Source organism: Sebastes umbrosus, chromosome 4 (assembly GCF_015220745.1).
Source record: "Sebastes umbrosus isolate fSebUmb1 chromosome 4, fSebUmb1.pri, whole genome shotgun sequence".
NCBI classification, from domain to species: Eukaryota; Metazoa; Chordata; class Actinopteri; order Perciformes; family Sebastidae; genus Sebastes; species Sebastes umbrosus.
In genome coordinates, this window is record NC_051272.1 from 14,340,573 (window position 1) to 14,355,794 (window position 15,222).

At 36.5% G+C, this 15,222-nt stretch overlaps 2 protein-coding genes across 8 annotated transcripts in view; both read left to right on the forward strand.

Moving 5' to 3' along the window:
• Nucleotides 1–7,510, forward strand: part of gtf3c6 (general transcription factor IIIC, polypeptide 6, alpha) — a 37,533-nt gene extending 30,023 nt beyond the window's left edge. Inside the window, exons 1-6 of one of the 5 annotated variants that reach the window (XM_037768764.1) lie at nucleotides 3,703–3,876; nucleotides 5,666–5,746; nucleotides 5,866–5,929; nucleotides 6,356–6,400; nucleotides 6,491–6,610; nucleotides 6,834–7,510. In XM_037768764.1, the coding sequence (XP_037624692.1) occupies nucleotides 3,853–3,876; nucleotides 5,666–5,746; nucleotides 5,866–5,929; nucleotides 6,356–6,400; nucleotides 6,491–6,610; nucleotides 6,834–6,955 (456 nt within the window). In that variant the 5' untranslated portion in view covers nucleotides 3,703–3,852 and the 3' untranslated portion in view covers nucleotides 6,956–7,510. Of the gene's footprint in view, nucleotides 1–3,702; nucleotides 3,877–5,665; nucleotides 5,747–5,865; nucleotides 5,930–6,355; nucleotides 6,401–6,490; nucleotides 6,611–6,833 lie in introns of those variants that run through there. The other 4 variants (XM_037768759.1, XM_037768760.1, XM_037768761.1 and 1 more) reach the window with 4 other exon arrangements.
• Nucleotides 7,511–8,682: 1,172 nt separating this feature from the next.
• On the forward strand, nucleotides 8,683–13,918 carry calub (calumenin b). Of its 3 annotated transcripts, none has more exons than XM_037767735.1 (7): nucleotides 8,683–8,795; nucleotides 10,338–10,580; nucleotides 10,767–10,960; nucleotides 11,080–11,246; nucleotides 11,338–11,398; nucleotides 11,582–11,781; nucleotides 12,576–13,918. In XM_037767735.1, exons 2-7 carry the CDS (start codon nucleotides 10,360–10,362, stop codon nucleotides 12,678–12,680), a joined length of 948 nt encoding a protein of 315 aa, XP_037623663.1. In that variant the 5' UTR covers nucleotides 8,683–8,795; nucleotides 10,338–10,359; the 3' UTR covers nucleotides 12,681–13,918. The 3 variants fall into 3 exon arrangements, with proteins under 3 accessions (XP_037623663.1, XP_037623664.1, XP_037623665.1); XM_037767736.1 differs by having other exon boundaries at nucleotides 8,692–8,795; nucleotides 10,342–10,580; XM_037767737.1 differs by lacking the exon at nucleotides 8,683–8,795 and adding an exon at nucleotides 10,063–10,190.
• Nucleotides 13,919–15,222: the final 1,304 nt, after the last annotated feature.

Below are 15,222 nucleotides of genomic sequence, written 5' to 3' on the forward strand. Positions count from 1 at the left end.
ATAGGCGGCCTTCGAGCAACTCTACGACTGTTACCCGCCTTGCTCTACGGCACCTGGATGGACATTGTAAAATAATTATAATAGTAAAAATATTAGTGGGTTAAATATGGTGCTATTTTCCTTTCCCGTATTCTTACAACAGACCTACATAATAGTTGTTTTTCCAAAGCAAATTAATATAAATGGTGAGTGCAAGAAATGTGTGTGTTCTTACACTTTGCTGTTTTCTGCTATTTTAGGGTTACCAAATTCACCAAATTCATTAGGAGGAAATACTGATATCTGAAAAACCAGGAGCATAAAGATATTAAACCCCCATCTTCCCAAATCTCCATTTCCTAAATCTGAGGACGGTATTGTCCCAGCACCAGTTTATTGACTTTCTCATACCACCAAATTAAACAGGTTCAATATTACTGCAATTGTCTCCGTGGAATAGGATCCATGGCTCCTTCTCACACACAATGCAAAAATTTGCCGGAACATTTACCTAATAACATACATGTGTAAAAGGCACTAGCATAGTTGATAGTTGAGCTAGTAGATTTTCACAATTTCACATATTTATTACGTCTTCCATTTATCACGACTGTCCTGTTTTTCATAATTGGCCAGTATGGTCCTTCAAGCGGAGCGCTCGGTCCCCGCTACGGAAGTCCTGAGCGAGATGATGAATCCCAACCAGCTCCAGGGGTGCTGCCCCTGATCTCTGACCCCTGTGTAGAGGGAAGCAAACTAAAAGAGATACGTCCTATAAGGATCGATATGTACCACTATTAATCAGGACTATTAAATACATTTTAAATTTAAAATATATCAAATGTTTTATATATACATACTGTAGAATACCTTAACAGAACAATATAGTCCAGTCAAGCATTTTGAGGCTACAAATATAAAACTAAATCAAGAATGATAAATGAGTTCAAAACATTTCACCTTAAAGGCTTCATTATTCTATTGGCGAAGAATTCCCTGGCTTTAAACCTTGTTCACCAGAAATGCAATATAACATTTGATTGATTTAAAATAGATATAGATATAAATAGACGTTGTTTAACCAAAAATCAATGGCATAAACAAATTAAATACTGGACAATTTCCCACCCCTTGATAAAATTGTTCTTAAATTATATTATTATTAGATTCAGTTTTTTAATTATTTTACATTTTATTCTCCACCATAATGATAGAAGTAAATTTGTAATTAGAGACTTTGAGATTTTTGCCTTTAATGTATGTATCAGGAATAGGTTTGCTCAGACGCTGGCCTACCTCTGTGCTATGTTACAAAGGCCTCCAAATTCACTTCTGTACAATAAATAAAATTGTGTGCCCCCACACGTATCACCAAGCTAAATGGTTTGGTTTTGTGCTTTAATATTTTTCCCTTATTGTTCACTTTTATTATGATTCAGTCGTGTTTCTCATCTGGCCTCCTGTTTCTTTCTTTTTTTTGTGTGTTTTGGATATGTTTGATGTGTGTGCTTGTTTTCATTTTTGTTGCCTCTGCCTTTGACAGATGAATTTCTCCTTGGGGATCAATAAAGTGTATCGTCTCATTTCATCTCATCTCATCTCATCACCTCCGCTATGGCCTCCTGCAGGAGAACATTAATAACATTAATGTTAGATGTGGATGAGTGTGCCTACAGGTAGCCAATATTTAGATCTAATCATACTCAACCATAAGTAGAATGAACGGATGGATGGATGGACGGATGGATGGACGGATGAATGGGTGGATAGATAGATAGATAGATAGATAGATAGATAGATAGATAGATAGAAGTGTGGGTGGGTGGGTGTGTGGAGGGAGGGAGATTTAATTGTTATTCATTCTATTTCCAGTTCACATTAAATGGCTTTTGCAAGAAAACATGCCACAAAAACTGAGCAACAGCGCCCCTCGTTGTTCGGGGACAGGAACTGAAGAATGTGCCAAGCAGAGAAAAAACAGACAACTGAAACTACTGATCATTTATTTTTTCATTGTATGTATTCTGGAGCTTTATGGCTTGATATACATGACTGTCTTTTCCCAAAAGTTTCTCATCTGGGAAACTTCTCTCAAAAGGACATTGTTTATAGTCTTGTTATGGACAATAACAAAGATGACTTTTTTTTTTTAACAATATTTTTTATTGAATTTTACATATAAACATATATTTAGTCAGAATTTCCACAGTAATCAAAGAAAGAGAGACATGACATTTCATGTATTTCACATACAAAGACGACTTTCCGGTGAATAACGTTCTCATTCTTGGAAAATTTTATTTGCACAAATCCAAGTATATGAAAGTGAAACCTATAGGTTTAATGTGTTTCACTCTGAGTTTCTTTCTTACATAAAATCCCTTAAAGTAATGAAAAACTAAAATGCTTTGAAACTTCTTAGTATAATAGAAGAATATATGAATTACAGGTACAGCCCTATAGCCCTTAATTTAATTTATTATTATTTTCATGTATAATTTTACATATTTAATCTGTTCTTGTTCTGTATGCACCTTGTCCTTTTACTCTAATGCAATGATCTATGAGCCATGTTGTTTGTAAATCTGAATTTGTTCAATAAAAAAAGAAAAAGAAAAAACAGACAACTAAAACTACTGATCATTTATTTATGTATTCTGGAGCTTTATGGTTTGATGATATACATGACTGGCTTTTTTCCAAAAGTTTCTCATCTGGGAAACTTCTCTCAAAAGGACATTGTTTATGGTCTTGTCATGGACAATGACAAAGATGACTTTCTGGTGAATAACATTCTTATTCTTAGAAAATTTGTATTTGCACAAATCCAAGTATATTAAAGTGAAACCTATAGGTTTAATGTGTTTCATTCTGAGTTTCTTTCTTGCATAAAAAGCCCTTAAAGTCATGAAAAACAAAAATGCTTTGAAACTTCTTAGTATAATAGAAGAATATGAATTACAGGGACAGCCCTAGCCCTTAATTTAATTTATTATTATTTTCATGTATAATTTTACATATTTTAACTGTTCTTGTTCTGTATACACCTTGTCCTTTTTACTCTGTCTTTCAAAGGTCTTTTTATTAATTTTCAATAATCAATAGAACAGTCACTATACAGGGAAAGTTAATTTTTGTTTTTCTGAACGACACTCACCCAGTGACACGACACATCAATCAATCATACCTGACAACAACATACACACAGACAGCCACAGCTGGCCACAAAGGACCTAACTGATTCTCAATAATGGATACATAAAATTCAAATTGTAGAGAATACAACACAGGAAGAGTATCCACAAATAAGTCATGATATATATATACATATATATGTATATATATGTATATATATATATATATATATGTATATATATATATATATATATACATATACAATATATATATATATATATATATATATATATACAGTATATATATATTTTATATATATATATATACATACCTACATACACACACACACACACACACACACACATATATACACGTATACACACATAGATATATACACAAACATACATAAATACATACATATACATACACATACACACATACATATATATATATATAAATAGAAGAAAAAAAATATTACTAAATATAATAATGATAATAATGAATAAATACATAAAATAAAATTTAAAAAAGGAAAAAGAAGTCCCTTTTACTCTAATGCAGTGATCTATGAGCCATGCTGTTTGTGAAGAGGCTTCTCGGCCACCGTACATTCGCGGAAGTCGTCAAAAGCATCATCTAGTGGTGAAAGAAGTGATGGGGATATTTCTGTAGATGTAACTGAAAAGGAGTATTTATACGTTAGTTGCTATCATTTCTCTTTATTCCAGGACTTTGAACATGGAAGATGAATGGGAAGAAGAGGTATGAAACACTATCAGCGTGCTGTTGTTAAAGGTTAAACAGCATAGAGATGATGTTAGCAACATTAGCTTCATGTGGATAGCACGTTCATTGACAGAGTCCTGATGTTGTTATTGTGTTAACTTTAACCTTTCAAGTGGGAGTTTCGAGGACAAACTTACCACCAGATATTGGTTTGGGTTTTAGCCTGTATTCATAGTGGGACTCACTGATAATTCATTCATTTTCAGACCAAAATAGCCCATTGTACAATCCTGTTTATTTATTTTGCACAATTTAAGACTACAACACAACAAAAAAATAATAATATATAATAATATAATAATATACAGTGCAGGAAGAGGCAAAAAACCTACAGGGCTTATCTGAAGCCTCCACCTAGAGACAAGATTAATATAAAGAAATAATATGACTATATAATAGTGATAAACAATTAAGACAAGATATATATATAATAATAACAATACAGTTAATATATCAAAAAAGACATCCCTGATAATTCATTCATTTTCACACCAAAATAGCCCATTGTACAATCCTAACAACTGTATTGGTTGTTTATTTGTTTATTTATTTTGCACAATTTAAGACTATACAACATAACAAAAAAATAAATGAATAATATACAGTGCAGGAAGAGGCAAAAAAACCCCACTGGGCTTATCTGAAGCCTCCACCTAGAGACAAGATTAATATAAAGAAATAATATGACTATATAATAGTGATTACAAACAATTAGGACAAGATATATATAAGATAAGATAAGATATTCCTTTATTAGTGCCGCAGTGGGGACATTTTCAGTGTACAGCAGCAAAGGGGATAGTGCAAAAAACAAGATGCATCAGCTAACACAGTAAAAAAGAGCTAAACAAAGTGTAACAAAATATGAACCATTTGAATAGAAGGAAGTATAAAAATAGGAGCAGTATGTACAGTATTGACAATAAACAGACTATTAACAAAATGCACAAGTGGAAAATGATATATTACACAGTGAGAATGAATGAAATTCCACCTGAAAATATCAGGTTATTGTCAGTTTTTTGGTGTGTAAGTGGTCTACTGGGAGCAGTGCTGGTTGTGGAGTCTGACAGCTGCAGGATATATAATACATATAACATCAATAGACATCAGACATATAATAACAACAATAATAATACAGTAAATATATCAAAAAGGAAAGATAAGTGTGTGTGTGTTGCATGGAAGTGTATGGTTAGTGTTTGTGAGGAGGATATTGATTTAAATATCTATAAAGACTTCTGGGCAATCGTAACCAAACAACATTGTGAGTGGGAAAAAATAAAAAACATAAAAACAGATACATGGACAACATGGGGGAAAAGCAATTACAAAACAGCAATTAAATGACCCTTTAAGCGACATATGAAACATTTGACAGATGAACAGTTTATTGATAGATGTGAAAAGTTACTCCATAATTTGGTTCCCCTAAATCTTATCGAAAATTGAACTCTACTAGTGAGGAATTTAGGAGGATGAAGATCTGGAGATTGACGGGTTGAGTAAGAATGGACCTGAGAATTTGTTTTAAAATAGGTCTTGAACTGCTCAGGAATATTCCCACCAGAAAGTATCTTATAAATAAAAACACATATTTTAGAAATATTGATATCATAAATAGTAAGAATCTGGAGTTTACTTCTATTTTATGCTCTTTTGGCTGTTGAAAAATCAAAATCCCTCTATATTTGCAGAGTGCAGTCGCTGTGTACATTTCTATAACTTTTAGAAGGTCACTCTTTTTGTCTTTTGGCATGTTTAGGAGCAGCTTGTTGTGGTGGAGCTCTCTGGTATAATCAACAACGACTTCCTGTCCAAGTGTCGGGGCACATGCAAGATACTGGTGAGTGTTTGTTTGTGGTAAAGAAAAAGAAGAAGCCTGGCCACCATGCATGACATCTATATCAGTGTAGGTCTCACACTGCAGCAGTTATTAGATGAAGTTTTGTCCATGTGTTCCAGGATATTGACAGTGAGAAGCCCATGATGCAGGTGGGACAATATGTGTTTGCAGGGGAATATGAAGGTAAGAACACACCTCAAAAATCTAAACAAAAAGATTAAAAAATATATATATATATATATTATTATTATCAATATTAATTTTTTTTAGAGGTCGTCCAGCCCCCAGAAGGTGGCGCCCTTGATTACCGCCTATATGGCCTATGCATTAAACCGGCCCTGAACCACTGCCAGTGATCGACTTTTGTGGTTTCAGTAATGACGAATGGCCCAAACTGCACCCTCAAAAGTCTGATAATATTAGAGTCAAGATCATCACTACTGTCTTGTTTTACAATAGAGGTTATGGAAATAGAGGTACATTTTTCTTGAGCATGATTAGTCGTAGTTGTGCTGAGTATTTTTCCAGCACGAAAGAGCCTCCATGAGCTCCTATAACAGATCTTGTCATAAAACAGAAATTTGACTTGCTGTCTTTCGCTCTTCAAAGATGCTTTGGGAACTTGTGTGCTGTTCGAGGAGGGACCACAGAAAGGTAAGCCTCTTCATATATCCTCAATGTTTAGTGTTGGGTTTCAGGTGTTTGTTTGTTTTCTTTCACTTATTGTCCATTTTGATATGTCAGCAGGAGGAGAAGAAGAAGAAGACAGTGGTCCAGAACTCAAGTACAAGTGCTACACCAGGAAGAAACTGATGATGCAACGAATCTTCCTCGTTGAGAAGAAAGAGGGTGAAACCAGCACAGGTCAGCCACCAGAACTGTTAAACATACCGTGGTGCAAAATCTGTTGTGATCATTTTCTTCTTATACAGTTGATATAACTTGTGTTTTGTGACACATTTTATACAATTATGCTTTTCAGGCATCGTTTGACCCACCTCCTTTTTTAATATTATGCAGCGTTACAAAGAATCAACTTGGCACAACATTATTAAAAACCTGAATATGGCTTTTTGTGTTGTCCCAGCAGGAAGTGGTGATAGCGGTGAACAGATGGAAACAACTTGTCAGTCCAATCGAGAGGAAAATGCCAAGAAACAGGGAGCGACAGAAGATGATATGGACAACACAGATTCAGACGTGGGCTGAGATATGGAGGGTTTGCTATATTATGACCTCCCTAGACAAGTGTAGAGACACCAGGCTGTGAACGACACAACATGTCTGAAACAGACTATTCAAAGACATATACAGTTCAGCAATAATAAGGAGAAGTGTCAGTATTACTGTAAGTCTTGTGTCACAATCCTTTACCAGAACCACGTAATGCGTCTTCTTCACTGAACCTCAAAATAAGAGAATTTAATATTTGATGCACAAAATAGATATGGCTAAATGACACCTAAAGGGAAAACAGGCTCTTAAAAATCATCATGTCAAATCCATTGATTTCATTCCACATAGGAGGGGTCATTGGATGTGCAGTCACAGCAATGTGGCCAGAGACCTCAGCTTAGCAGCAGGAAGTCCTGTCATTGTGCTTCTCTGATATCATCAGTTTTTGTTCCCACTTGGGCTGTCGTTAACGCAAATTCGTTTTAACGCGAGGATAAACTGGCATGATGATTTTCAAAGGGGTCCCTTGACCTCTGACCTCAAAATATGTGAATGAAAGTGGATTCCATGGGTACCCACGAGTCTCCCCTTTACAGAGAGGCTAGACTTTATGATAATCACATGCAGTTTTGGGGCAAGTCATAGTCAAGTCAGCACACTGATACACTGACAGCTGTTGTTGCCTGTTGGGCTTGAGTGTGCCATGTTATGATTTGAGCATATTTTTTATGCTAAATGCAGTACCTGTGAGGGTTTCTGGACAATATTTGTCTTTGTTTTGTGTTGTTAATTAATTTCCAGTAATAAATATTTACATATATCTGCATAAATCAAGCATATTTGCAGACTCCCATGTTGATAAGAGTATTAAATACCTGACAAATCTCCCTTTAAGGTACATTTTGAACAGATAAAAAAATGTGCGATTAATCACGGACAATCATGCGATTAATCGTGATTAAATATTTTAATCAATTGACAGCCCTAGTTGCCACTGATCATGATGAACATTTAACCAGCATGGGAGAGAAATCTGCTGGAGTTCAGTTCATTTCAGTTCAGACAACTTTATTTATCCCCAAGGGAGCAATTCATTTGTAGCATTCCCAGTCCATACATCCATACATACAACAGACAACCAATGATTAGTTAAGTCAAAGGAAACATATTAAAGGCATGGGGCAGTTGGAGGGACAAGTTACAATAAGAACCATATAAATACATAGGATTATAGCAATAACAGCCAAAAAAAAAAAAAAAGCTGCAAGGTTATAGTAGAAAATAAGTCATTTATACATTCAAAGAAGTGAGCAGGGGACTTGACTTAAAAATATGAAGTCCCTATTCTTCTGATTTGTGATAAATGTGTCTTATCAGTACTTCTGTGACTATTGGTTAATGGTGTTAAAGCCATCAGAAATAAAGGCTTTATATTTTTTGAGTGTGGGTCTCACTGTTGTTGTTTTTGTTGTTGATGTTATTTTGTGTTTTTTGTTGAATTTATGCCACAGGATTTGGCACTTGGTTACAAAGCAAAAGTCTTGTCAATCATGCAGAATACCTTTTTGAATAATAAGCCCAAAAAAAAAGTGCTGGTTGTGGTGCTGCTAATGTGCAGCTACCTGTCCCACACACACTGGAGTTCTGTTTTATGAATGAACCAAGTTTTGTTGACTTTGAGGACGTGGCGGTTCTCGGCCAATCCAATCACCGATGCTCCTCTTGGAAGTGGACCAATCATCGAGCGACATCGCACTCGCCTCCTCGGCTTCTGATTGGTCAGCTGGTGTTTTAGCACAGGAAGTGCATGGGTGTGTTTCCGGTGTGGGCGGGTCTTAAAGCTGCATCGACTGAACTTCCACTCAAGACACCGGTGAGTTTCTCTTCATTAAAATGCGGTTTAAAATACAAAAAAGTTACTCTAATGTGTCTCTCATATGGGTAGTGTTTAGAAGGAACAATACGGACAATAATAATTGCTTATTTACCGTCATTGAACGAGTAAACAGGTCAACAGGTATAAGAAATAACGGGTTGCTAGGTGAGCTAACGTTAGTCCCTCTGATTCTGGGTGGTAACAATGGTTACTAATTTGAAATAACGGTCACAAAGTGTTGCCACTGTGTCGTAAAACAACGACAATGACAACATGTGAAGTACACATAATGTGCTCATTGTGCTGTGTGACACGAAAGCAAAGTCAAGTTAGCTGTGAACGTATTTTAGTTAAGAGGATAGTGAAATAGACAAAAATAATGTTTTCCTCTGAATACTGCATTACATAATAACGTTACAGTCTTTTTATAACTTGGGTTGCTAAGCAGCTGATTTATGAATCTTGTGAATCAGCATCTCTGAAACAGAACATAACTTTTATGAAAGTAGGATTTAAATGAAGGTGTTTCGGTTTAATGAGTGTTAACTTTCAGCAAAATGTGTCTGTGGTTGCTCGTAATAACGTGGATAATAAACACATAAGTATTTCATATTGATTTAAGTATAATTTAAGGCTTTTACGAGGACACTTAAGGTTACATGTTCTGTTCGTGTTTTCAACAGATGCCATCACTACGATTGACCACGTACACACCACCAAAAACTGACAATAACCTGATAGTTTCAGGTGGAATTTCATTTCATTGTCATTGTGCAATATCATTTTCCACTTGTGCAATTTTGTTAATAGTCTGTTTTATTGTCAATACTGTATATACTGCTCTTATTTGTATACTTCCTTCTATTTAAATGGTTTATATTTTGTTACACTTTGTTTAGCTCTTTTTTTCCTGTGTTAGCTGATGCATCTTGTTTTTTGCACTATCCCCTTTGTTGTTTTACACTGCAAAATATCCCCACTGCGGGACTAATAAAGGAATATCTTATCTTATCTTATTAACCACGACACATTTGGCTGATGGTCACCAGTTAACACGGTCACTCGTTAAACCGTAACACTGGGCTATTGTATTAGACTGTATTCGTTTTTAGCTATGATAGGTATACCTAATTTTAGATTCAAAATGCTGAGGTGTCAGTTAAATAATTCATAAATTGTCATGGATGAATGGTACTATTAATATTTTTGAGAATTGTTGAGCTGGTAGTAATGTCAACTTCTACAACATACCAGAAGTGGAGCAAATAAGGAAGGGATTGCATCAGCATCTTGAACAGCTCATCCTAACAAGTCCCTTCTCATAGCCTCTGCATTTGCTTGCACTGAGTCATACACTTCTAAACTGGCATGTGCAGAGTTGAAAGTTAAAAGGTGTGTACTTCATCAGTACTTACAGAAAGTACATGACAAATTAAGATAGGATTGCAACATAAAGTTTTTTTGTTTTTTTTTACCAGAATGCACTGCTTGAATAGTAATCATAGCTCTATTGGTGTCTTCTTTTTACCCCTTGTCCAGACAGCGTTAGTAAGTCTGCAGGATGGAGCTGCGACCACTTGTTATGTGTTTTGCCCTCTGTGTGGTTTACGCCACCAGCAAACCCACAGAGAAGAAGGAACGTGTTCACCACGATGAACCCCTCAGCAACCGAGATCACGACGATATGGAGAACTTTGACTATGACCATGAGGCCTTTCTGGGGCAAGAGGAGGCCAAGACCTTCGACCAGCTCACACCAGAAGAGAGCAAGGAGAGACTCGGGTAAGAATACATGTCAGGGAGATGGCAGCGAATCTGTTCTTGAAATACTGGGAATATATAAAGTCACTGTGGTAATGACCTAGTTTCTCCTCAAGGAGCAGTAAAGTTCATCTGAGGTGACACACCACTCGGATGATATGAGGGAACAAGCTGATTGTTTGCCAAATATCTTTCATTTATCCGCAGCATGTTGGTTGAACGTATAGACGATGATAAGGATGGCTATGTGACCGCTGAGGAGATGAAGAAGTGGATCAAGCATGCTCAGAAGAGGTGGATCTATGATGATGTGGATCGACAGTGGAAGAGTCATGACCTCAACGGGGATGATTTTGTGTCCTGGGAGGAGTACAAGAACGCCACATATGGATACATTCTTGGTACGCTGCAGACAATGTTCTTTATATTACCTTTTTATTACATACTGCATGGACACAGACACAAATGTACTTTGCCACACTTGCACACAGTTTTCAAAGTTGTGATCTCTGACTTGCAGATGATCCTGACCCCGATGATGGCTTCAGCTACAGGCAGATGATGGATCGCGATGAGAGGAGATTCAAAATGGCCAACCAAGACAATGACATGAAAGCCAACAAAGAGGAGTTTACAGCCTTCCTTCACCCCGAGGAGTACGACCACATGAAAGACATTGTGGTGATGGTGAGTAACAAACACACAGGTGTTAAATGATGACACCAAAAGTTTATTTACATCCCTTCTCACTGCCCTGTGGCTTCTTTTCTTCCTATAGGAAACTATGGAAGACATTGACAAGAATGGAGATGGTTTAATAGATTTAGATGAGTACATAGGTGAGTTCTAGCCCATTGTCATATAATCATTGTCAATTTGTACCATACAATTTTGGGTCGTTATTGGCGGGAAAACCAAGACAGGTGGAGAATACAAAGCCGAAGTGTTGGCAAATGTTTGAGGAACCAGTTTTGAGGAAATGAGCATTGTAACATCATCAACACCTTCTTTCTGTGCTGTAGGTGACATGTACAACCAGGAGGGAGACTCCACAGAACCTGAGTGGGTGAAGACAGAGAGGGAACAGTTTACTGAATTCAGAGACAAAAACAAAGATGGAAAGATGGACAAGGAGGAGACCAGAGACTGGATCCTGCCCAGTGACTACGATCATGCTGATGCCGAGGCCAAGCATCTGGTCTATGAGTCAGATACAGACAAAGTACGTACCGTCGAATTTTGTAGATGATTTCAAATTTCAGCAGAAATGCATTTTTCTCATGAATTTTACTTCCTGTCTCATTCACTGAATGTTGGGGGGAAGTGGAACTGCATGTGTGAAAGCACAAATGAAACTATAAGTGTGCTTATACAGTACGCACAAATGAGTCCGTTTGAATGACTGTACTGTAGGGCTGAAACATTTGTGATGTGTGGTAGATTTGTTTTATCATGCAATGACAATATAAGGCTCAATGAAACAAAGAAGAACCCAAAATTATTTAAGTCTAGATTTAGACAAATATAATGTCACTCAAAACGTCTGTTTGTTCCATGCCTGCGGTTGCTTCACAGTAATAGCCATCCAGTGACACATCATGTCTTTCTGTCCCAGGCGCATAATGTAAACAAAGTGTTGTTAGCCAACAGCGACTTTAGTCACTCTAGTTTTGTGCATTTTTTTGCCATTTTTTGTTTGTCAGACAGTCAGTCGAAGACTTTGCAAAGGAAGATCTGACTAAATTACAACTGTAACAACGCATGATTTTGGCATGTTTTGAAGCCCTTTGGGATATTTTTATTGTGTAATTAAGATGAGAAAAGATATCTTATTTACTGTCCGCACCCAGTGACGCAAGTGCAAATCATTCAAGACATAACAAATACCTACGGTAACACATAATAACATTAACAACAAGCACCTCCATATCTTGGTAACACTTTTTTTTAAATATAGTCTTTTGTGTGCTGACACAAATACAAGGCTTATCATGTATGTTGTTTTCTTTCCATCAGGATGGCCGTCTGACCAAGGCAGAAATCGTGGATAAGTACGACCTGTTCGTGGGCAGCCAGGCGACCGACTTTGGAGAGGCTCTGACTCGACACGACGAGTTCTAACATCCACCTGCCTCCAAAGACTCTGTTCGTCTTGCATACCAACTTACTCCTCCAACAGTGGACGGAGTATTTAAAACAGGATGAGCTCGCCTAATCCAACGCCACGGACAATAATTTATTTGATTTGTTGAATGTGTCCCATTGTACACACACACTAACATTACACACTAACGGTGTGTCCTCATGCTCAGTTGTGTGTAAGATTGGGATATATATCGCCAGCCTTTGCTCTGCTTCCACACACTAACTCTTCCCTTTTCCAGGTCAAAGCAAAGGACAAACAGTGTTAGATGACAATTTGTTGTTTTTTTTTTTTTATTTGAAAGAATGATTTTATGAAATAGCCATGTTTTGTTATGAAACCCTAATAGAACAAGTTTGCAGTATACAGAAGAGTTTATCGTACCATTTCAGTGCACTAGACTGTGAAGAGGTAAAGCTGATTTCTTGCCAGTAGAAGTTCTTCTCCTCTGTCTAATCATGTAATCAGGCCTAAACTGAAAACTCTAGTTCCTGATTCACTTTTTCTTGTCTTTATTGATCATAATGCGGTAATGCTGGAGTATAGGATGTTTGGAACGAGGAGTAAATAATAAGTTACAGTGACGATGAAAACTATTTGGACGAGTGCAATACAGTATCATCAGTGGGACCACGCTGTGTTTGCTATAATGGTCCCCAAAGCATCCATGTTAACACAAGCTTTGAGTAATAAATAATGGTGGGCTGTGTGTTAGTTGAAGGAATCAAGAATTTATGATTTAAAGACTGATGGATGCTTTGTCCTCGAAGCTGCCTCCTTTTCTTTTTTCTCATCACCTCAATAGTGTACGTGTGTGTGTGAATTTGTGTGTACGTATATTACTTGTATTCTTTATGACTGATCTCTCTTTTTTATGTTATGTTTTGATGGATTCAACTATTTTGTGTGCCAAGCAAAAAAACTTTGTCCTGTTTTGTAAGCGGTATAAAAAAAAAAAGCTTTTGCCCTCCTAAATATGTTTGTTATGCTCGTATTATCACTACCACCATTTATAACCACTGTTGAGAATTTTTATGGTATACTATAATGTATATGATAATGTTTTTTTACAGGTTCACTGCGGCAACCACCCTTTCACTAGTGACTTTACTGTAAATAAGTTGTTGGTGTGCAAACTGAGCACTCTAACAATCAGGTCCAGTTTTTGTGATTGAGAGGAATGTCTCAATAAAAACAAATAAAATTGGAGCTTTTAGTCTTCTGTATTCTCTTGACTTGAAATACTAGTTGTCAAGTGTTTTTCACAAGGCAGCTGCTATTACAAGTGATAAGGTGTTAATCACACTCTAGCCAAGCTTTTGTTCTCAGAAAGTTGTTTGTGTGGAAAGCAAAACATGCCAATACATATGTTTCTCTTTTGTCACTTTAAAAGCAAAGCTTCAGATTTATAAAGACTACTTTTAGAATGATCTCATGTAGCATTACGTGGAAATGGAAAATTGCCTGTGTTGAATTAGAATCCCTGTTTTTCCCCATTTTTCTTCCTTTTAAGGTAATGATCTGTTTCCTGTTTTCCTTCAGGCTGTTGACCCACTGATCTCTGGGTTGTTGTTTCAGACCCTTTTCCTCTCACCATCTGTTTCAGGAGAATCATTTGCCCCCTAAACTCCCTATAATAAATCAAATATTGGCTAATTTAATCACAACTGAATACTTACTATTTAGTGCTTGACTATTTTCCAGGTATGTCACTGCTATCCTGTACAAGCAACTGAAGCTTGTCAAATAAGGTTTGATGAACATTAATGTTTTTTTCAGCAGCTCTTCTATTTAAATGGCTATTTAGGAGCTTCAATTAAGCAGTTTAACCCATCCTTATTCACCACCAACCATCTGAACACAAGCCTTCCCTTCTCTATTTCAGTTGCCAAATACTATTCATCCAGAATCTTAGCCTCACAGGTTTTACAAACACATTTCTTTAGGTTTGTATTGTATGTACATTTGCAAAGGTGTTAAAAGAAGTGGGTTAATCTGCAGGAAGCGAAAGGCAATGTTTGATAATCTTAGCAGATCTACTGAAATAAGGTAACAGATTGCTAATTGGACGAGCACATTTACATGCAGTCACATGCTGTATACACCGTATACTGTATATACTGAATGCAGATTTATCTTATTTTTTCTTTTCTTGTGTGATCATCAGCTTCTATCAAAATTTCACTTTGTCCAATATTTGGGTTTATGACTAAATACTTGCTAAATCAATGACATTCCCACCACCCTCAGTGCTTAGTGATAATTAGCAAATGTTATGTAAGCATGCTAACATGCTAAGCTAAGATGGTGAACATGACAAACATTATACCTGCCAAACATCAGCATGTTAGCATTGTCATTGTGAGCATGTTTGCATTTTTTACATTTGCATTTAGCTGAAAGCACCACTGTGCCTTGTCCCAGTTTATGCCTCTCACCTCATGGCATGAAGCCTGGTTTGGCAAGCCAGTCAGTCACTGTGCTCATTATGGAAGCCCATAGGGGACTTTATTAAAATGA